We start from the raw sequence: 22,923 nt of genomic DNA, 5'->3' as shown, positions 1-22,923 counted from the left end.
CAGGTTGGGAATTTCTTAATCCCGCACCTTCACTACCACCTGAAAATTCCACTCCTAGGAATGTGAACCTGCACATGCCAAAGGCATCAGCAAAATGTTCATAGAATGATCTTCAAGGTCACCCCCTGAATCCTTAGGATAAATAAATGGAACATAATGCAGTGAATGACTGCCACCCATCACATGAAACCTTCCAGAGTTGTCAAGTATAGGAAGCCAGACAGAAAAGAGTACATATGTAAGATTCCATTTATACAAAATATAAAAATAGGCAAATTCATTGACAATGCTTGAGGTCCAGATGGGGCACCCATTGGAGAGGGTAGCAACTGGGGTGCGGGTATGAGGGGGCTTCTGGGGCTGAGAAGGCCCTGTTTTCTTATCTGGATGCTGGTCACATCAGGTGTGTTCTGGTTGTGAAATATCCGCCAAGCTCCTCACTTATTATCTGTGGGGTTTTCTGTATGTTTACTTCGTTTCAATAAAACAGGTTTGTTTGTTTTATTTTAAGACAGTCAAACTTACCTTAAAAAGAAAGGAAATTCTGACACATGCTACAACATAGATGAACCTTGAGCACATTATGTTAAGTGAAATAAACCAGTCATAAAAGGATAAATGCCGTACAATTCCACTAATATGAGGTCCCTAGAGGAGTCAGATTCATAGAGACAGAGGGTAGAATGGTAGGTGCCAGGGGCTGGGGGAGGGGGAGGGGGAGTTAGTGTTTGATGGGGACAGAGTTTCAGTTTGAGCAGAAGAAAAAGTTCTAGAGATGGATGGTGGTGGTGATTGTACAATAATGTGAATGCACTTAATGCCAGTGAACTAGGTACCTGAAAATGGTTGAGATGATAAATGTATGTTATGTGTATTTTCCCACAGAAAAAATTGAAAAAACCCCAACCAAAGTCATCATCACAGACACAGATGGGTTCTGGGGACAATGAATGGCCAGCCCCCAGAACATGCCCTTGTTCTAACAAGCCCCAAAGTTCTATGCTTTGCTTTTGGAAGGTTCTGGAAGAAAGAATTTAGTCTGGAGAACGAGGCTGGACAGAAAGAAGGCAGGACAGAAGACTTGCCTGGACAGCAGAAGAAAAAGCCTGGGCCATCTGGAGAAGCAGGATTTGGATGGGAACAGAGTGGTGAGTCAGGGGTTGGGGGGTTGAGCAGGGAGCAGTAGCTGAGACGCCTTGTTGCTGAGGCAGCCCCCCATCTCAGACTGCCTATACCCCAGCTCTCCGACAGGCGTAGGACCCTCTGACCCCATGCCACTCTGCTCAGTGTAATAACAGACACCCACAGTGCCAGGTAGGCAGCCTATTTGAGCTTTTAATCCTTTCACGAACTCCAAAAGTTGGTACATACTCCTTCCCATCCTCCCAGGTGGAGAAACTGAGGCACAGAGAGGTCAAGTCTCATGCCCAAGATCCCTGTTGGAGGCTGCATTGTGTCCCACCCCCTCAAGATGTGTTGAAGTCCTAATCCCCAGTCCCCATGAATGTGCCCTGCTTGGACATAGGGTCTTTGCAGCTGCCATCAAGTGAAGATGAGGTCATGAGAGTGGGCCCCAATCCAACACAACTGGTGTCTTTTTAAGAAGACAAAAATGCCAGGTGGAGATAGAGACACACAGGAAAGGATGACCATGTGACAACGAAGGCAGAGGTTGGAAGGACACAGCCACAATCCAAAGAATGCCAACAGTCAACAGCCACCACCAGAAACCAGGAAGAGGCAAGGAAGGATTCCACCCAGAGTCTGAGAGAGCCTGGCCCTGCTGACACCTGGATTTCAGACTCCTGGCCTCCAGAACTGGGAGAGAGTATCTGTAGTTTTAAGCCACCCAGTTGTTCTTTGTTATGGCAGCCACAGAAAATGAATACAGTCACTGAGCCAGTACATGGCAGAGGTTCCCCCCACCTGCTTCACCTCCTTGCTCCTATCTTCTGAGATTCTTCCCCTCTCCCATCACTACTCCAGCTACACAGCCTCCTCATAGCTACGCAAATGCACCAAGCACAGTCCCACGTCAGGGCCTTTGCACGTACTGTTCCCTCGGCCTGAAATGCCCTCCTCCTAGATTCCTACATGGCTCCTCCCTCACCTCCTTCAGGTCTCTGCTCAAATGTCACCTTCTCTAAAGGGCCTTTAAACGCTCATCCTTCATTTCTAATTCCACTTTCTGCTCTATTTTTTCCCTTACTGCTTCTCCTCCTCTATACTTTACTTATTTCTCCTGTGCACTGTTCATCTCCCCAGCTGAAATGTCAGTTCCACAAGCAGCAGGGACATTGTGCTTTTTATTCCCTGTTGTATTCCCTGGCACAATACCAGGCATGCAGGCGGTGCTCAACAAATGTCTGCTGAATGACTGAACAAGAGGTGGGTCTAAGTTCCCTGCACAGCCCACAGCCTCAATCCTAAGTCGTGCTCCCTCTTCCTCTTCCCTCTTTCCTCATCTGCTTTTCTCTTCCTGGGGACTGGGGTTCTGCTGCCTGATTTTAGAGACACTTGTTCTCTTCCAAATCTAGCCCAATTATTCAGTTCCATGCTCTGGGTCCAATAACTGATTGAAAAGAAGTTGGCGGAGGGTTGGGTGCCGTTTTTAAGTAGGAGGTGGGCTTTCCCTGGGGTTTGCTTGAAAGCAAAATGGGAAATATATTTCCCAAGCAGAAAGACTGTAGCTGCCACTGCTGTTCTGTGATAGCGAGAATGGGGAGATGGAGGGGAGGCACAAGTCTCCCCTCCTGGGTCTCATCTCTTTGGGCAGTTCAGGGTGGAGTGTGCATGAGTCTATCTGGGTGCAGGGAGGAGGAAGGGGTTGGAAAACTTGCTCACTTGTCAAAATCATTAATCATATCGGGAATGATGTGCTCTCAAGATCGTCTTGTCTTTCTTCCAAAAGCTTAAAAGAATTCTGCTGCCTGGCATGCTATTCTCCATTAGTGCTGTCACTACATATTTCTGGTAATATGACTGGATGGCCCTTCCCTGTCCCCCTGTGGTTGGCGATGGCCACATGATAAGTGCTGGCCAATGAGGAGTGAGTAGAAATACCTGTATCACTTTTGGACCAGACCATTGAACTGTCAGTGTGGGACCCTCCAGGGCTCTCTTTCCTTCTGGGGCAGTCAGTGGCAATATTCTACATGGTAGCTGCTCCATTAGCTAGATCCCAGGTGACTACGTTGAGCAGAACTCCCTTCTTCCCCAATGCCAACCTGTGCTGGACAGGTAGCATGAGCAAGAAAAGACATTCGTTGTTAAAACCATAGAGACTCTGGGGAATGTTTGTTACTGCAGCACAATCTAGCTTTCCTGACTGATACACCTGGGTATCTCCTTAGTTCACTCCTCCACCTGTTTCTCAAATGTCACTTTCTCGTTGACCCTTATATAGATCTCATGAAGCAGGTGGGGAAAAAGAATGTCTCCTGCATCCAATGGAGAAATTGGTACCCAAAAAGGTGAAGTTCAAGATTATAATGAGCTAGTTGTTTCTGTTCCTTGAGCCTCTGCCTGGCGCCCAATTTCCCCTAGATCTTGGCTTGGTTGATTCCTCCTCTTTACTCAGCCTTAAGCTCCACTGAGTCCCCTATCAGAGAAACCTTCCCAGGCCTCCTGACTGAAAGGCCTTCAGCATAGCCAAGCATCTCATTCTCTTTTCAGTATGCTTCACATTTTGAATCATGTTGTCAATTTATGCATTTATTTATTTATAGACTCTTTGCTCCCTAAAGTGTCACCTCTCCAGTGCCCAGAACAAACCCAGTGCACAGTAGGTGCTAAGTGCTGTTTACATGGTGAATGCATACAATCCTGCGGTCCTCGTGGGTGGATTGTTTAAATAATACTAACCAAAGGGAAACATACCTACCCACGTCCCAATGATCAGGTGGTTTCTCTGGGAATGGAGAGCCAGGCAGAACACTCACTATCACTTTCATAGAACACCCCTTTTGAGCTAACGAAACATGCCTTGATTCCCACAATCGCCACACCTAGTGGATGGGGAAACTGAAGCTGAGAGAGGTGACATGATTTGCCTGGTTCACACAGGGTGTGGGTGGCAGGGCTAGGGCTAGACCTGTTATTCTGGCCTGCAACTGATTTTTTTCCTACTTCCTCCATGGCTGCACTTACATAGTATTTTGTGTTTATAACGCTTGGCCCGTGAGAGCCTTGGAGGAGAGGGGAGGTACTGATTCATTCCAGCACTGCCGGTGTCTCGTGTGGCGCCTTGGCGCTTAGCAAGCGCTCGATAAATACTCGTCAAACAAATTAATGGCCGAGTCCAAGTAACATCCTTAAGTGCCTTCTGTTTTATGGTTTATCTTCCTCTAATTTTTTGAGCATGGTTCATTCAGAAAAAATATAGAGGATGTAAAAAAAAAATACTCAGCTCAGGAGAACACCCAATTCCACAGCACATAGCATAAAAATGGGTTGGCTTTGACCGTAAAAGAGATAAAGTCCCATAGAGGCCACGAAAGAGGTCGTATGTCCCAGTTTATACCCCTTATTGATCATGCAATGCCTGTTAATTAATTCTGGAGTCTTCTTTTCCCTGTTTGCTCTCCAGATTGTCCTGGTTTGAATACATTATAGTATCTCTCTGCCTATGAGAGGTCCTGTCACTGCCCCTGGCCTCATTAAGTCCCTCTGGCCCTCACTCATTCCCCTCTAGCCACACGGGCCCTCTCGCTGCTTCTCACAAAAGCCACGCTCACTCCTGCCTCAGGGCCTTAGCACTGGCTGTCCTATCTGCCTGGGTCTCTCTTCACACACACCTTCAAGGCTCCCCCTCACCTCTTTCAGGTCTTATTAGAAGAACTGCATTTTCTCACCTTGACAAACCACAACGCTGCTACTGTTTTATTTTTCTTTTGAGCTTTCATCATTCTCTAACACAGCAGTTGGCAAACTACAGCCTCTGTTTTTGCAAATGAAGGTTTTATCATCACACAGCCATGCCCATTTATTATGTACTTTGTCTGTGGCTGATACTGTACTACGACAGAAGACTGAGTAGTTGCAACAGAGACTGCCTGATCCTCAAAGCCTGAAATATTTAAGATGCTGTCTTCCCTTTACATATATAAATATGGTATCTCTTAATTATCGTGTTGATTGCCTGCTTCCCCCCACTAAAATGTCAACTCCCCCAAACAGGGAGTTCTGTCTCCTCTGTTCACTGGGGTCCTCAGTGCCTAGAAAAGTACCTGCACACAGAGGGCATTTAATGAAGGTTTGTCGAATGAATGTGTGATCTACAGTCCCCGAAAATCTGATGTTTTGATAGTGACCAAAATGAACATCTATGAATGAAAAATGCTTAGGTCAAAGATCATTTTCAACCATTAGTGACCATTTGTCAAGGACCGTGTGTTTATAATCAACTAAACACAGTTTTGTTGCTTTCTTAATTGACATTAATGGAGGGAGAGAAACAGAGAGTGAGAAAGAGAAAATCAGAGAGGCAAGAACGAGGAGAGGAGGAGGAGAAGACAGAGACAGAGACAGAGAAAGATACACACTGAGTTCTCTGGTATCTCTTCTTATAAAGGCACTACTAGCATGAGGACCCCACCTACCACCTAAACTATCACCTCCTCTGAGGGTTTTTCTAGACACAGTGACTGGGGCAGTCACTTGTGAGATTCCCTTAGTCTCAGCTTTTGTGGGGGAATCCTTAAGGTTCCTGAGGATAGAATTCAAGGAGTCTGTGAATTTGAATGGAAAAAAAAAGTTAACCTTCACTTCCCCACATCTGCACTGGAAGTGGGCACTTTTTTCCATTATGAAGGGAGGCAGCAAACGGCAGCCACCTGGGCAGAATCCGTGATGTCCGTCCCTAGCAGAAATCACATACAGTTTACAGGTAACATGCAAAATTTTTTAAGCTTAACACGCTCATGAAATTACAGGAATTATCTGATCTCTCATCAGGTCCTGTCGGTAATGTGTTACAAATTCTAAAAGTACATCACAAATCTGTGTTTTAAAATATTTTGATAATTTCAATGCATTTGGCTTCCCTACCATCTCATGCCTTTACTTTCCCCCAATTTTTTAAAAAATAATTATTTTATTTTTCAATTACAGTTGATATACAATAGTATATTAGTTTCAGGTGTATAACAGTGATTAGACATTTGTATAACTTACGAAGTGATCACCCCAATAAATCTAGTCCCCATCTGATGCCATATATAGTTATTACAATATTACTGACTATATTCCTTATGCTATACCCTTCATCCCCATGACTATTTTGTAACTACCAATTTGTACTTCTTAATCCCTTCACCTTTTTCACCCTGCCCCTAGACCCTCTCCTATCTTTTACCCCAACAAATCTAGTATCCCTCTGACACCATACATATTTATTACAATATTATCGATCATGCCTTTTAATTTATGCCTTTAAAATCATCAGACTGACAAAGGGGTCTGTGGTTCAACAAGGTTAAGAATTTCTGAGGTGGAACTATCAGGTATCACATCATGCCTGTCAGAAAGGGCAGCCTGGCACTGTCACTTCCTGGCTGGACAACCTTAGGCATCTCTCCACCTCTGAGACTTATGTGTAAAATGGGGGACAGTAATCTCTCCCTCACAGGTTACTGAAAAGCCAAACTCCAGCCTTTGCTTGGATTGCCTCAGTTTTTTCGTTAACGTCCCCTTTCTGCCCCAGGACCCCATCCATGATCCCATGAGGCATTTAGTCCTCACGTCTCCTTCGGTGCCTCTGGTCTGTGACCGTTTCTCAGTCTTGTTTATCGTGACCTAGTAGTCTCAAAGAGGACTGGCCAGGTATCTTCCAAAACCCCCTCCAGCTTGGGTTTGTCTGATGTTTTGCTCATGATTAAACTGGGGTTATGAGTCTTGGGGAAGAAAACCACAGAGGTGAGATTCTCTCCCTATCACATCAAATCAAAGGTCGCAAGATCACACATTCACTGGGGATGTCAACCTGCATCGCTTGGTTAAGATAGTGTCCGCTAGGATCTCCACTGTAAAATGACTATATCTCTCCTCCCCTACTTGATTCTTGGAAGTTGAGTCATTACATCCGGGCCCCCTCCAGTGTATAGATATTAAGTTCCATTTCTGGAAGGGGAGTGTCTACATATATTAAATGGAATCCTTCTGCGAAGGTTTGTCTCTTCTTCATTTACTTTGTTTACTGAACAACAAAATTAAAATGATCATTTATTATTGCTACCCCAGGCAATCAATCAACCAATTACCTATTTATTTTGGTGTGGACTCTTTCTGGACAGATTATGTAAACTAAGAGAATCCAGAAAATTTTCCTTCTCCTGCCCCTCCTTCCCGGCTCCTGGACTAGGAGTGACCATATTTCCATTTACTTACTGTCCATCTCCCACTTCCTAAGTAGTTTATCATTTATCATGTGTATTGTTCATGTCTGTCCCCTACCAGGTGGGAATTGTTGCCTGTCATCTTCATTGTGGTATTCCCAATCACCTGTTTCCTGGCACAAAGTAGGTAGTCAATAAATAATTACAAAATACACAAATGGATTTCAACGATGTTGAGAAAAGAAATGAGTGATTGGGACCCTAAGGTGCTGCCCACCCAGGGAGGCAGCGTCCATTTGAGAGCTGAGCCTGTGGATCCAAGATGCTTGGGGCAGGTGTGTCTGGCTCTCCCTGTGGATGTCACCTGCCACGCTCATGGCTCTTGGCTCTATACATGATTCTAGACTCTGTGCCTGCCTATGGCTGCACAGAGCACGGGGTGCCCTAGAACAGGCCTGGCAGACGGCAGGGCATGAGGGCAGGGTCCTGGTGAGTCTAGAAAAGTGACACCTCTGCCATCACCAGAAACTCAAAGACCCGAACCCCTGCCCTTGGCAATGAGAGGCCCTAGTAGTTGTATGGGGGGTGGGCTGTCTTAATTTGGGGAGCCCCAGACAAAAGTTCAGGTGCCAGTTGTTTATTTGGGAGGTGTTATGAATTGTGTCCCCTCCCTAAAAATATGCTGAAGAATAGGACTTTATTTGGAAATAGCGTCACTGCAGATATAATTAGTGAAAACGAGGTTGTACTGGAGTAGGGTGGGTCCTAACCCAATATGACCGGTGTCCTTATAGGAAGATGGCCATGTGAAGATGGGGTATTGGAGTGGAAAGCAAAGAATTCACACGCCAAGGAACACCAAGTATCGTCAGCAGCCACCAGAAGCTGGAAGAGGCAAGGAAGGATCCTCCTCTAATGCCTTTGGAGGGAGCGCGGCCCTGCTGACACCTTGATATCAAACTTCTGGCTTCCAGACTGTGAGACAATAAATATTTGTTGTTTTAAGCCATCCAATTTGTGGTACTTTATTGCTGCTCAAGGCTCACATCAGTGTTCTTGAAATCACTGCTCGGGCTTCTACCCAAAGGACAACAGTGGGATGTAAGTGCATGGAAAGTTCTAGAAGGCTACTGTGAGTTAGCGGCAGTTACCAGAAGGGTGAGGGTGGGAAATAAAGAGGGACTTTATAGCTCACATCACTTCAAGTGCTGCTGGAGTTTCTATGACGAAAAATTCATACATGTTTCTTAAAATAAGAATTTGGCTTATACTGAGCTTGCCCAATACCAGGTGCTGTTCTAAATACTTCACATGTATCCATCTCACTCAGTCCTCTTGCCCTGTGAGGTAGGACTGTGCTTCTGCTTATTTTGCATAAGTGGAAATGGAGGCCCAGAGAGTTCAAGCAACTTTCCCAAGGTTACACAGAAAGGAAGTGAAGTTGGGATGGGAACCCAGGCAGCCTGGCACCTGACTCTGCTTTCAAATTACTCCCCCTGAGCTTGCTTCCCCTCGACGTGGCTCAGCTCTAAGCTCCTAGGACAAACATCCCCTCAGATAATGGTGCTTATGACTATAGAATCTTCTGGAAATTCATGGTCCTGTTCATACTTTCTCTCCTACCATTGAGCACAACCCCAGTGTCTTCCTTTGAACCCCAGACCCTTTCTCTGGACATCCAGCCCTTCTCCACATTCACAATTTTCTCAGCTCCTGCTCTCCACTCCCCACTTCTGCTCTCCCGAATTTTCTAATTGTCTTTCAGTTCTGTGTCACTCCCAGGAGGGTTCATTTCCCCTTGTAATCTCCTCTCATGCCAGCTTTACAAAATAAAAACCAAAACCTCATAAAAATCCCCCAGCAAGCTTTGGCAAGTTTTTGCCCAAGCTCTCCGCAGGTGAAGCTCAAGAGAGGGCCTGAGAATCTCTCAGATCTGCTGTCTGTTCCTGTCCATGCTATGCTTGGACAAGGTCTTCAGACAAATTAGGACACCATGTCCCTTTCGCACGTCCTTTATATTTGTCAATAAATTATCATAATAATGGTAGAAATCTATGTTGTCTATGATATGAATAGCACTCCTGAGATGTGGTGACTTGTGCAGTGCGTGACATGCACAGCTGTCCAACGGCAACTCCTTTTGCTGCCTACTCTCAAGCAGCAGTCTTATCCCTACCCTAAAAAGAGCCACTGATCAAAAGAGTTCTTGTAAATCTCCCTCCAACTCAATGGGGGAAAATCCTTAAGGAACACACATGGTGACCACAAAAGTTCCTCCTGCGTGCAGGAGGAAACCTGGTGTTGCTTCCCTAGTGGGTCAAACCCTGGCCCATATAGGAAGAACCTTAACTGGCAATTTCAGTACTTGTGTGGAGCAGCTCAGGATGGGGGATAGGAAACAGGCAAAAGGAGGGGTGGGTAGGGGTACGAGTATACATCTCTTCAGACCTGTCCCGAATATTTTCAAGACCTAGGACAAGAGTACCAACACAGAACCACATACCTACTATGTATAAATATTTAAAAGCTACTAAATAAAATATGCTGCATGCTTCTCCTTTACAAACATACCTTCATAAGCACTGGGAAGGTAGGGTAAAAATTAGAATCTGGACATCGGGACTAGACCGTGGTGTGAGGAGAGGCAGCCCTGCCTTCTGACCATGGCCTGCCCCCTTCTCTTCCCATTCACGGCTCTGTCCTGCCCGGGAGTGGACAATCCCACTTGCACGTCTAAGCTCCAGCCGCACTTGTGCCACCCCTAGGACACGCTTAGCCCTTGGAGGGTACAAACGAGTGGTCCAGTTGGAAATTCACCCACAGAAGAATCTCATGCAAGTACATGGAATCTGGGCTTGGACAGAGAATTCTAGGCTGCTGGATAATCCACAGTGTGGTCCAGAAAGCAGTGAGGGGCCGTTATGAATTGAATTGTGTCCTCTCTTTCAACATATGTTGAAGTCCTAACACTCAAAACCTCGGAATCTTACCTTATTTGGAAATTGGGTTATTGAAGATGTAATTAGTTAAAATGAGGTTACACTGGGGTAGGGTGGCCCTAATCCAACATAGTGGCACCGCCTTCTGGTAGACATGTCCCCTCCACCCTGTGGACTCCTCACACCATGGGGAGGGGCATGGCTGGAAGAGGGCCAGCGAGTCCCAGCACAGAGCCCCCTTGCATATGTTCAAGGACATTACTCTTTTATCCATGTTGGTTTTTGAATCACTCGACCTCGGAGATATTGTAGGTTTAGTTCCTGACCATCATAATAAAGTAAATATTGCAATAAGGTGAATCACACAAAGTTTTTGGTTTCCCAGAGCATAAAAAGTTTTGTTTATATGATACTGTGATCTCATAAATGTGCAATAGCATTATGTCTAAAAACCAACATACATACCTTAATTAAAATATACTTTATTGCTAAAAAAATGCTAACCATCACCTGAGCCTATTGGAAAAATGGTGCCAATAGACTTGTTCAACACAGGGTTGCCACAAACCTTTAATTTGTAAAAAAAAAAATGCAGTATCTGCGAAGCACAATAGGGCTAAGCATAATAAAGTGAGGTGTACCAGTATTCAAAAATCTATAATTATATTTAAACACTTGCAGCATCTGTGTGCCCTCTGGATTTCCATGTCCCGAGGGACCTTCCCTACTCAGAGTTCTGAGGATGAGTCCCCATCTGCTCACCCCTATATCTTTAAAGGTCTGAGTGTCAGGCCAGCTATTCTGGGGCAGTGTCAAGTTGTCCCTTAGGAGTTGGTTAGTCCTGGAGGGCTACCTCCCCATGAACCTGCATCACTTACGTTGTAGAGGAGGTCAGTCCACCCTTCCATAGTGATGCACTGGAAAACAGTCAGCACTGCAAACAGGATATTGTCGAACTGAGTGATCCCATTGTTGGGCCCTTCCCAGTAGGGCTGACATTTGGTCCCATTGGGGCAGGTGCGGGCGGGTTCCTCTGTCCCACACGGAGCCGGAGACTCACTCTGAATGTCATCTATGAAAGGGAAAGCGAGAAAAGTCAGGAGAAGGAGCCAGTAAAACAAGGTCTAAGAAATAGGGGCCCATGAAGGTTCGACCTATTGAAAACAAAAAACGGCTATTGGGATGAATTTATCAGTCTTTAAAAAAACACTAACATTTGCTTTGGTCGATCTATTCATTGTTTTCTATTTCATTAACCTCTTCTCTGAGTTTTATTACTTTTCCTAAGTTTTTGAGATGGATTAACTTTCTTTAAGACTATAAATTGCCCTTTAAGTGTGGCTTTAGCTGCATCTTACAAATTTTGTCATGCATTATCATTATTGTTCAAGTAAAATATATTCAGCAACTTCTGCTATTATTTCTTCTTTGACCCATGGGTAACCAAGAAGTATTTCTCTTAAAAAAAATACTTGTCAGATATATGTAAAAATACAATAGTATAATAAATTCCCATGTACCTATCACAAATTTCAACATTTATCAACTCAGGGTTACTCTTGTTTCATCTATATCCCCTTCCCGCACTTTGCTTTGCCAATAGAATATTTTTAAAGCAAATCTCAGACATCCTATCATTTCATCCACAAATAAGCATGTCTCATAATTTCCAAACACATTTAGAGTTGTCTTTTTGTTACCGATTTCCAGTTGAATTGCACTGTGGCCAGAGGATATGTTTTGTATTACTTAGTCTTTTGAAATTTGTCAAGATGCATTTTATGGTCCCTAATACAGTCACTTTTGATAAATGCGCTGTGTGCACTGTGAGATAGTTGGGTGCAGTGTTCTCCAGACTTCCATTAGGACAAATTTGTAAATTGCATCATGTTATTCTTCTGTAGCTTGATTTTGTTTTCCCTTGAGATGTGCTGGGCTTAGGGAGCTTTTCTGGGAGCGACGGAGGCCAGTACACACAGTACTTACCCTTAGGCACAGGAGCTAAGCTTTCTCCCAAAAAGCAGGAGGCAGATTGTGAAAATGCCATAAGAAAAGAGACATGTGCCAATGGACGCCCCCATCACTGAAACTAGACAGCTTCCTGGGCACTAATGGTCAGGTCTAAATTTCAAGGGGTTGATTAGGAGGGAGGAGGAGAGATGCCTCCATAAACTCATGGAGTCAGGGAGGCACAAATGGTCCCAGGTATGTCCCTAGTGGACCACAGCAGCAGATATAAGAGGACCCTATCCAGCAAGTGACACTTTTGAAGGTTTTCAGAGTGACATTGTCCACCAAGAAAATAGACAGCTGAGTGTGGAAATTCAAGTGCTGCACTAAACAAAAATATATCTCAAGTATGTGCTCCAAGCTATGTGCACCAATTCCGAACCTCCACTCAGCATGCAGTAAAGAGAAACAAACCAGTACGGAACCAGTGAATCTTATTGGCCTTTGAAGCTCTGGTTAAATAGAAACTCTAGGTCATGCAACATAACTCCCACTGCTCAAGAAGCAATGACCACGTCAGCCACTAGTTTAAACAGCTGGAAACGCCTTCCCCATTCATGTTGAACTTGGTGCAGGGGCTGTGATTTAATAAACACAGGTTGGAAGGCAAAATCTTTTAAACATAAGGCTCAGGGCAGGGGAAAAAAAATCCACGGGCTCCTACACTAAAATGAGAAGCACTGTCTGTTGGGAAGGTCGCCTCTGTTGGGAACCTTCTCTGTCTCCACCCTGTGCCCACGTCTGGCTCAATTTCTGCCTCCTTCATTACCCCACTGAGCACTGGTCCCTCCTTTTTCTCAGGGATACAACAGCTCCCCCACATTCAAAGCATGGGGATAATATCATGTATTAGTCTTTATTGCTATGAACTGGTTGCAGACAGTGAAAGCAGGTAGAATTTCACTTTATCTTTGCATCGCCATGAGAGTGTAGCATGGTGCTGGGCGCACAGGAACCGGGTTCCTGATGACAAACGAATGCAACTGAAAACGTGTCTATCTTTAGCAGCTTTGCCCAGTGGCGCTCTTAATTTCAATTCCCCCTCAACCCCCACCCTCCATCATGAAACACTCTGAGCGCTGCTTCAAGAAAAGCAACCGTCCAGAGTCTGAGGAACTTGGTTATAAATATATTTTAAAATTAACCTGCTGCCTGGGTGTCTGTATATATCTGTCTCTTACTCACGCGCCTTACAATGTTAATCGTGAGCTTTTCCGTCATCTTCCTAAATGGAGGCTTCCCACCCTCCAGTGGCCCCCACCCACGTCTGTCCCCTTCCAACCCCACCCAGACCCAAGCTCATCATGTGTCTTCTCGGCTGGAAAGGGAAAAAAAACCCAAAAAACCAAAAAAACCCAATAAAACTCTCAAATCTAGGATCCAGGAGTCCTGGTTTCTCCGTTCTTGGCTGATTTTTCCAAGGGGCCCTGACCTGTATCTCTCCTTCTCGAATTTCTGCCCGGGTGACAAGGCCAGGCGCAGAAATAGCTCTGCCTCAATTAACACCTTCTTCATTGGGGAAAGAAATAATTAGGACATCCCATATTGAGCAAACTTCACAAGCCCAGGAGAGGAGACAGGAGGAGCAAGAGGGAAAAAAAAGGGAAAAAAAGCAGCTCAAACAAACCTTCTCTACTGGGGTTTCCTTTCCTCTAGGGAAGTCTGCGGAGGGGGTTTGGCCACTTGGGAGTCACCGGGCAGAGAAGGGGGGTGGGAAACCACTCAACACAGAACCTTTCCCCAATAAGACAGGCCTGAGATCACTTTCCTTTCCTATTTGGGTCCCCTTTCAGCTTCACTGTCTCCTCCGTCCATTCCTTGAATTCACAGTGCCCCTGACCCATGACTAGCACTGCTCTTCAGCCTGTCTGCGCCAAGATGGCTGGCGGTCTAAATACTGAAACACAGGCTTCCCTCCTTATTTGATTCCACTTGGTTCTTGAGCTTCAGAGAGCAAAAGTTTGGATAGCTGGGGATTGAACTGAAAATGAAAATGTATCTGGAAGCTACTAGGTCTGAGAGCGTGGATGTGGGGGACTCAGGAGAAACTACCCTGCCACACTGCTGATTCAGAGCTGAGTCTGGGGAGGGGGTTGTCTCCTGCCTGCCCCCCACCCACACTTCTTGACCCAGCCACTAAGGGATTGACACTGACACAGTGTGTGGTGAAAAGGGACCAGGATCTTGCTTGCGCTAGGTTCTGATTGGTCGGTGCCAAGACTCCCAGTTGGGGTGTGCTTAGGTACACTCTGGGGGAGACCAGGAGAAACCATCCTCTACTCTCCTTTTCTTCAGGTAATGGGTCACCACCCACAAAGCAGACCCCTTCCTTTCCGGCCAGGCCACCCCCACTTCCTACTTTAGAACTCAGCATGGGCTGTGGTCACTGCAAGGGAACTAGGCAGAGGCTATCAGCACCCTGTCCATAACCTGTCATCATTTGCCCTGCCTGCTCCCACCTGAAAACAAAAGCGTTTGGATAGCAGGGGCATCCAGCTCTGCCAGGACATTCATGCCCACCCAGGAGCCGTCCTCACCAGTGATGGACAGAAGTCAGTGGATAAATACCCAGCTCCCTCGCCCCTCAGGGGGTATGGCACTGAGCTGTGTGTCCTACGCTGTCTCCCTGAGGTGCCCAATGGCACTGAGCCCTGGTTGCCTATAGCAGTAACTTAGCTTGATAACACCCTCTTACAAGATGGCCTCCCTTCCCTGTCCCACTTCACCATGCATGCCCCCGATGGAACTTCCTGGGACTCCTTCCTAAATCAACTACTTACACCTGAGATAACCTCTGGGGGACCCCAATGCAAGGTACTAGCAACAAGATCTCGGGGGCTGCTTCACCCCGTCTTGCCTACAGCACTTTTGGATGGGGGTTCTCCCAGCTTCCAGGAGAAAGAAGCAAAACCCTGCATAACCCTTCCAGGAGTTTGCCCCTAAGGGAGGAAAAGAAATGAGAGGAAGTTTGGGGAAAAACATCATGATGCTCAGACCTACCTGTCCCCTCTTCAAAGCAGGTGGTATGAAATTTTCCCATATAAAATTCTAACCCTATGATTGCAAAAATAAGGATTGCAAAAAATAGGAGAAGGCCGATCTGCAGCAGGGGAATCATCGCCTTCATGATGGACTTCAGGACGACTTGTAAACCTGGGGAGACACAGAGAGACGCCCCATGGCCCTGTGAACAGGCACTCCCAAACCCTGCCCCCAGGCTGCCTCCTGAGGGAACCCAGAGCACACAGGAAGCTGGGGAAGGGACATGGAGGAAGGGCACACAGAGGCTGCTCATTATTACAATAGGAACAATCCCTCTTCATTTTTAAAAGCACTTTTCATTTTTCAATGTTTTAAAGAAGTATTTGATATATGCTGTGTCACTTGACGACCTTTTGGACTACGAAAAGTGGAAATCCCGTTTTCCGAACCACGGTCTTGGGCGTTGGATAGCTTTCCCGCAGAGGGAACGCCTTTTCCTAATTTTTTTCCACCAGGAGGGGGCGTCTTTTCCTAATTTATGCAAAGGCACCATGTGGGCTACACCGGCAAGCAGTCAACATCCCAGTTCCAGTCCACAGAAACCAGACGTGATTTCATTGGCTTCTGGACAACCCCCCACCATGGGGGGGGGTGCGCATGTAAAAGGATCCTCATTTCGCAGAGGTGGGAAGCAAGGCTCAGAGAGGTGTCGTGATTCAGCCAAGGGCACGTGAAATAACAGTCAGGATTCCAGCCCAGGTCTGAGTGGTGTCAGATCCTATGCTTGTAACTACTGCTATCTATTAGGAAAGTCTATGGTTAAAATTAGGGTTCCAAGATGTAGTTTGGGGGCTTGCTTCTTGATTAGAAGAACTTCGCACCTCATGACGGGTGGAGACCCCAGCAAGGGAGATAAGCTGTCAAAGGGCTCCAAGGGGCTATGCTACTCCAAGGGGTCCAAAATGTGAGGTGCCACTAATGGAGGCAATGTGGCAAACTGGTTAGGCTCTGGACACTGGACGCTACTGGTGCCCAAGCGAGGACTCCTTCGCTGCAGGTGAATCCACCTGCCAGCTCAGGTGGGCGCTGGCTGCTAATGCTCCCAGCTCTCCTCTTCTCTAGAATTGCCCTTGGTTATCAAGAGCTGCCTCACCTGGGAGGCTGTTGCTGCCCCTCCTCCCACCCCCACTAATTGACCAGAGAAGTACAAAAGGCCAGCCTCCTTGCCTCAAGTTAGCGGACACCTCTGGTGCTATTCATACTCTAGAACTTCCCACAGGATAGGGCTGGCACTGCATCTTTGCCCAGCATCTACCCCTGGTCCATTCTGCTGTCCTCATTCCCTCTCTCCTGACAGCAACACCCTCCCGATAAAGAAAGTGCATCTGAACATGTATCTAAGTCTGCTTCTAGGGGACCAGATCTATTCATCTGCTTACTAGTGACATGACCTTGAGCAAGCCAGGTTACCATTCGGAACCTCGGTTTCCTCATCTGTAAATGTGGGTTAGAATAGTACCTCCCTCTCAGAGAGGGAGTTCATACCTAGCAAAGCACCTGACATGTCAGAAGTGGTCATCAAACAGAGTCTTGTTAGTATTACTTTTGGAATGGCCCTTAATTTAATACGATGCAGGTAACTGCTGGAATCTTGCAGATATCTAAGTACCGTAGAAGTGCCTTCTTTCTACAAAAAGACCCGGCTGGTGGTTTTCTGGGAAAGCTTACCCTTTAAATCGAGATGCCAATGAACTTGAAGAACAAAGCCAATGAAATATAAAATGGTGCTAATAATAGAGCCAACCTCACAGGATTTTTGAGAATAAATGAGTTTAAAAATGGCAAATACTTAGAACAGTGCCTGGCACATAGTAAATGCCTATAATTATTATTACTAACTGAGGCAGTAGGACAGAAAAAGGTCAGCCCTGTTTTATTTTGTTTTTCTTTTTTTTGCAGCTGAACCTAATCCTGACCCTGAATGTTGCAGCCACCCCCCAAAAGCTGGACTAGAAGCATCCTTGGAGAATGAGAAAGCAGCATGAAACGACTATGGACTTTGGAGCTCATCACTGAAAAGCTATAAGAACTCAGGTGAGTAATTTAACTTTTCTGAGCCTCAGCCTTTTTATCTGTAAAATGGGTTCATTGGGTCATTATAAGAATGAACATAAAGCTCTTTCTGCAAGGCCTGGTGCACAGTAGGCACTCAATAAGTGGTAACAGTTATTGCCACCAGTGTTACTGCCTCGGTTTGGGGTTGCACTTGCTAATTTCTAGTTCATGGACCCTGCTCAGATTATTCAGCCCCTTTGAGCCTTAGTTTCCCCACAGAGATTTCAGCACTATCAGCTTCATAGTGTAGTGAGTACTGAATGAGATAACGTGTGGTGCTTTGCACGGCTCCTGATAAGACAGTAGACGCTCCATAAATGGGTGTTGTGGTTATGGGTGAGGCTCCTGGCTTACTTTCAGGAGTGCACCCACACCTGAAACCAGGTTCCTGGGGGTCTTTTGGAGGGCTTCCCCAAAGTGGAGGCTGTCCTGGCACAGGATGGGGGACTCGGAGGCCCCTCCTGAGGCGCTGTGCAGAGGGGATACTGAGGAGTCCTGGGCCCTGAGCAGACCCCTTGCCAGGGTCGGAAACTCACGCACTTGGGATTCCAGACACCAGCTTGAGTGGCCGCAGCACTCGAACTGCCCTTAGCGTCCGTAGGTCAAACTCCGTCCCAACTGTCGCCAAGATGCTGGAAGAAAGAAGCCAGAACGGAAAATAGGGTAGGTTTCAGGGTCAGAATCAGATAGATGGGCAGGGGTGCCTGGGGTTTGATGTTGTCATTTACCAGCTGGGTGACCACAGGCAGGTGATGTTATATCGCTGGGCCTCAGTTTCGTCATCTGTGTTACGTAGTTACCTGCCTCATGGGATACCATGTGGTTTACAAAGACTCCAAACAGGTGTGTATGGTGGATGATAATAAATGTTGGACTAAAAAGAATGGAAACTCCTCCAGGGCATGTAGTCAGGGTGATACTCAATACATTTTACAACTATAATCAGAATGGATCATGGGGAAGCTGGGGGGCCACGGGGAAGGATTGTGGGAGTGGCAGACCCTTGGGACTTGGGGCTCTTTACCAACCGGCAGGAAAGTGGTTCAGTATTAATAGCCCAGACTGCATGGGTTCAAATTCCCAGCTCTGCCACTTCCCAGCTGGGTGACTTTGGGCAAGTCACTTCCCTGCTCCATTTCCCCTTTTATATAATAGGGACAACAACAGTGCCCTAGAATATAGCACACTTCAAACAACAGAAGCCCTCAAAGGATTGTGAAGATTAAATGGATTGATACTTGTGAAGTGGTCGACAGTGCCTGGCACACAGGAAGTGCATTGAGCTACTTGAAAATAAATGGAAAAACCATCCAACCAACCAACAATAGGTGTGGTCCCGATGGTGTGGACCAGCTGGCGTCAGCCCAAGGAGGGCACTACAGACCCCAAGCCTCCGGTCAAAAATAATCACTCTTGCAAATGCAGGTGAGTAAGAAGCACCCTAACGAGATGAGCCTTCTGCAGAAAACCCACCTGGAAAAGACCCCGTCCTAAGTCCTCACTTGTAAAAGTGTTACTGGTGAGACAGGCAGCCTGGGGAACTCCCTGATCTGTTTCCTGAACGAGTCAATTTCTGAGGCATTCTGATGTAGAATGAGCCTACCACGGAGCCACTCCACAGAAGAGGTTGTCATCAGAGCTTCAGACAATGGACGAGATGCTGAAAACCAGTGGATGGTGGCCATGCAAACAATCTGAAGGTGTCTTCAGTCTTGTCCAGGGGTTTGGACCTTACCACTGTGGCCTGTAACAATCAGTATCTGCATATCTTTGTGTGAGGGCTTTCTCCCAAACTGAAACAGCCCCAGGGAGTGAATACCCCCCTGGGAGCAGCCCTCAACCCAAGACTGCGGGGAGTAGGGGGATCAATTCCCCAGCATCCTGGCCTCTCCTTCCAGATTGCTGTAAGGTGTGAGTTCTGCATAGGCTCCCAGAGGGACTGCTCCCAGCTGCCCCACAAGCGTCACCTGCTCAACCACTCATCCTTCCTGGCCTGCCCTTCCCTCTCCCCATCAACATTTCCTGGGGTGTCAACTCCCAGATGAACTTGCACCTCAATCCTTGTTTTAGGATCTATTATTCTGGGGTACCCCAAACTAAGCCAGGGGATGTTCCCAACTCTATTTCAAGACTGCTCCTAGAGCAGCGATGGGCATTTTAGGTTGGACTGGCCCATGTTCCACCATCAACAAATGTGCGTCTGAGTATGTTCTATATGGTGGGCAGAGCAATGCATGAGCCCTCTCTGCCTCCTGGAGCTGACGCAGAAGAAAAATGTTTAATAGAAAAATGCATACAGTGAATGAGTCCATCACAGGAATGATGCATTCTTATTAGAGAGAGCGGGAAGATAACAGCTCTGAGGGCACACAGCAGGTTGTATTGACTAGTCTGGGACCCAGGGAGGACCCGTCTCAAGCTGAGGTCTCATGGATGAGGAGGGGCACACTGGCGGGGGAAGAACGTTCTAGGCTGAGGGAATGGGCAAGACAGAGAGTCCGGGGTGGGAAAAGGCTTGACAAATAAATTCAAGGAATGAGATGGTGCCATCATGGGGATTGGATGGTGCCAGGAAGCTGGAGAACAACAAGAGGGAGCCATACCATACAACCCCAAAGAATTTTTAATTCAATTTACTCTGTTTTTCTCTTCCTCTACCATCTTCTCCCATATTCATTTGGGTTCCTCAAACTCCATCTTATAAATCACCAATCTGTTTCTGCATTTTGCTTTCTTCCTTCTTGGCCGATAGAAGCTGTTGGCTATGGCATGATAGCAAATAGCAGGCATCAGTTAAGTCTTCCTTTACTCACTTCACAAACATTCACTGAGCACCTACAACATGCTGGGCCCTGTCCAGGTCCTGGGGACACGAGCCATAGGAATCCCTGTCCGTGTGAGGGGAGACTGAGAATAAATCCAATAAATATGGTGGATGCCAGCGTGAAGAACACGAGGGATAAAAGCAATGCAGGGGAGGGGGAAGGGAAACACCAGAGGCGCGCGGCAGAATGAGGGGAATAATGACATTCATATCAGTTGGTGAAGGCAATTGTTCTTTACCGTCTGGTAGGGACGTAGTTCAGTGTTAAGAATGCTCAGACCAACACTGCCCAATGGGACTTTAATGAGAGCGGGTTGTGAAATTTATAATTTTCTAGTAGCTACATTAAAAGAGTAAAAAGAAACGGGTGAAAGTAATTTTAATAACACAGTTTCTTTAACTCAATCTATCCAAAGTGTTATTTCAACAGGCAATTTATATGAAAGATTAATAAGACATGTTATATATTCTTTTCTTCAAAGACTAAGTCTTTGAAACCTGATTCATATTCTACGCTTACAGCACATCTGAATTCAGGTGCTTAATGGCCGTTACGTGGCCAGTGGTGAATGTACTGAACGGTGCAGGTCCAGACAACGAGACACTAGAGTAAAGATGTGAAGAAAGATAGGGGGTGAGCCACGTGAATATGTCAGGGGGAAACTCTAGGCAGAATGACAGCCAATGCAAAGGTCCTGAGGCAGGACTGTGCCTGGTGCATTTGGGGAATAGTGAGGAGGCCAGTGTGGCTGGACCTGAGTGAGCCAGGGTGACAATGGGAGGAGATGAGGGCAGGGAGGAAATGTGGTAGAGCGTGCAAGGCCTTATGGGCCATGGGGAAAACGTTGGCTTTTGCTCTGAGTGAGATGGGAGCCATGGACTTGTATTAAAATAAGACCCCTTGGGGTAATAAGGCCAGAAGCTGGGAGACTGGGGAGGAAGTAACTGCATTGTTCCAGGTGAACGATGATGGGTCTAGACCAGGTTGTCCTAGATGCAATGAAAATGCTGAGATGAACTCAACCCTTCCCTTAAATGACTACACCAGTAAGTGGGGAAGAGATTCAAGTCTAAGTCCTTCTGGCCCCAGAGCTGTAGGAGGTTGGAACGAGGAGGAAACAAATACAGATGGAAGAGTTTGGGGACGGCGCTATTGCGGAACCCAAGTCGGAAGAAATCTGAGGCCTGAGCTTAAACCTTCATCCTGTGTTTTCTCACTGGGTGGCCTTGGCTTAAATTTGAGCCTTAGAAAGGCAGAGAATCCTACTTCCCTCCTTCTCAGGGCCATCCTAGCCCGCACCCAAGATGTACTATCTCCCAATCTCCCATTGGAAGGGTGAGATGGAATTAGGAGGAGAACAGGAGGATGGGAAGGCTTCTCTAGCTGAGAATGCCCTCCGGCAGGAGCCTTCACTCAGGAGACCTGGTGGGGAGAAAACTGAGTGGTCTGTGAACTGGAGGCTGAGGAGGTGGGTCTGTCGTGTGGACAGTGGGAGTCATATAAGGTTTTGGATCAGGGGAGGGATGTTATTAGGGTTGGCGTTAGGAAGACAAGCCTGACAGCTGAAAGGACAGATGGGTGGTGATGGAGGCAGGAGCTAGGAGGGAGCTGCAGAGCAGGCCGGCATAATGAGGGCTGGAACTAGGACACAGGCAGTGGGAGTACAAAGGAGCCCCGATTTATATTTAGCTGCCATTGATTGCTGTGCACCAGGGAGCTTGCTTGGGCTCCTCAAATCCTCCCTGCCTCCCAGTATTTAGCAGGATGAGTCCCATTTTACAGAGGAGGACACTAAAGTCTAGAGAAGTTACTAATGCATGGAGGTCCACACCACTGAGTAAGAACTCAAACTCAGGACACCCAGTTCTCCACCTCACATGGCTCATTGAATGGGGCTAGGGCAATGGTGGGGAAGAAAAGAGAAGGAAAGAATGGCTTCCTGGTTCTGAATGAACCACCAAGTGATGGTCATTCATTTATTCAGCAAGGGATTTTGAGCACCGACTATGGGCTGGGTACTCAGGGAAGGCCTGAGGATGCCACCATGAAGAAAGTGACAGTGGGAAAATACATGGCATGTTAGACGATGCAAAGTGCTATGGAGAACAATATGGCCGCCACCAACGCTTCCAACAGAAAGATTGAGCATGGGTTGGGAGAGAAAGGAATCAAGGGCAACTGCAGAGTTTTGCCCTGGGCTATCTGAAAGATGGAGTTGCTGTCAGTTGAGATGGGGAAGATGAAGGAGTAGGTCTGAAGGAAGATCGTGGGTCGTGGACGTTGAGTTGGAGATGCTAGTTTTCTGTAATTCCCTCATTAAAACCTTCCAGTGGCTCCCATCAGGTTTACCGGTAGAGTAAAATCCAAACTCTACCATGACAACAAGACCTTGTGTGATTTGGCTCCTGCACACCACCCTGGCCACTTGGCCTTTCTGTTCTGCCACCAAGAAAAGCTCCTTCCCACCATGGGCAGGTTATATTGCCCAGCCCCTCAACTCTCTCCCACTTGGTGTAACTGACCTGCTTCAAATCCTTCAGGTTGTAGCTCAAATTTTGCCTTCTCAGAGAGAATTCCCCTGGCACCTCTGGCTAAAGAGACCCTACACTCTCTGGCAATACACTGTTTATTAAGTTGTGTTTATTATTCACCTCCTCTTCTAGAATGTCAGCTCAATGAGGACAGAGACTTTTTTTTTTTTGGTAGCACCTGAAGCAC

The 22,923-nt window shown here is 46.6% G+C and overlaps 1 protein-coding gene across 2 annotated transcripts in view; it reads right to left on the bottom strand.

Annotated features, from left to right (window-relative positions):
* CACNA1A (calcium voltage-gated channel subunit alpha1 A) overlaps nucleotides 1–22,923 on the bottom strand; it is a 208,120-nt gene that overhangs the window by 98,856 nt on the left and 86,341 nt on the right. For both annotated transcript variants that reach the window (XM_081075591.1, XM_081075590.1), the window contains 3 exons: nucleotides 17,921–18,012; nucleotides 15,284–15,436; nucleotides 11,152–11,345 (listed from right to left, as the gene is read on the bottom strand). In XM_081075591.1, coding sequence (XP_080931717.1) covers nucleotides 11,152–11,345; nucleotides 15,284–15,436; nucleotides 17,921–18,012 — 439 coding nt within the window. The remainder of the gene's footprint in view (nucleotides 1–11,151; nucleotides 11,346–15,283; nucleotides 15,437–17,920; nucleotides 18,013–22,923) is intronic.

Source organism: Rhinolophus hipposideros (genome assembly GCF_964194185.1).
Source record: "Rhinolophus hipposideros genome assembly, chromosome: 16".
In the NCBI taxonomy this organism is placed as follows: Eukaryota; Metazoa; Chordata; class Mammalia; order Chiroptera; family Rhinolophidae; genus Rhinolophus; species Rhinolophus hipposideros.
This window is presented reverse-complemented; position numbering and strand designations above follow the sequence as displayed.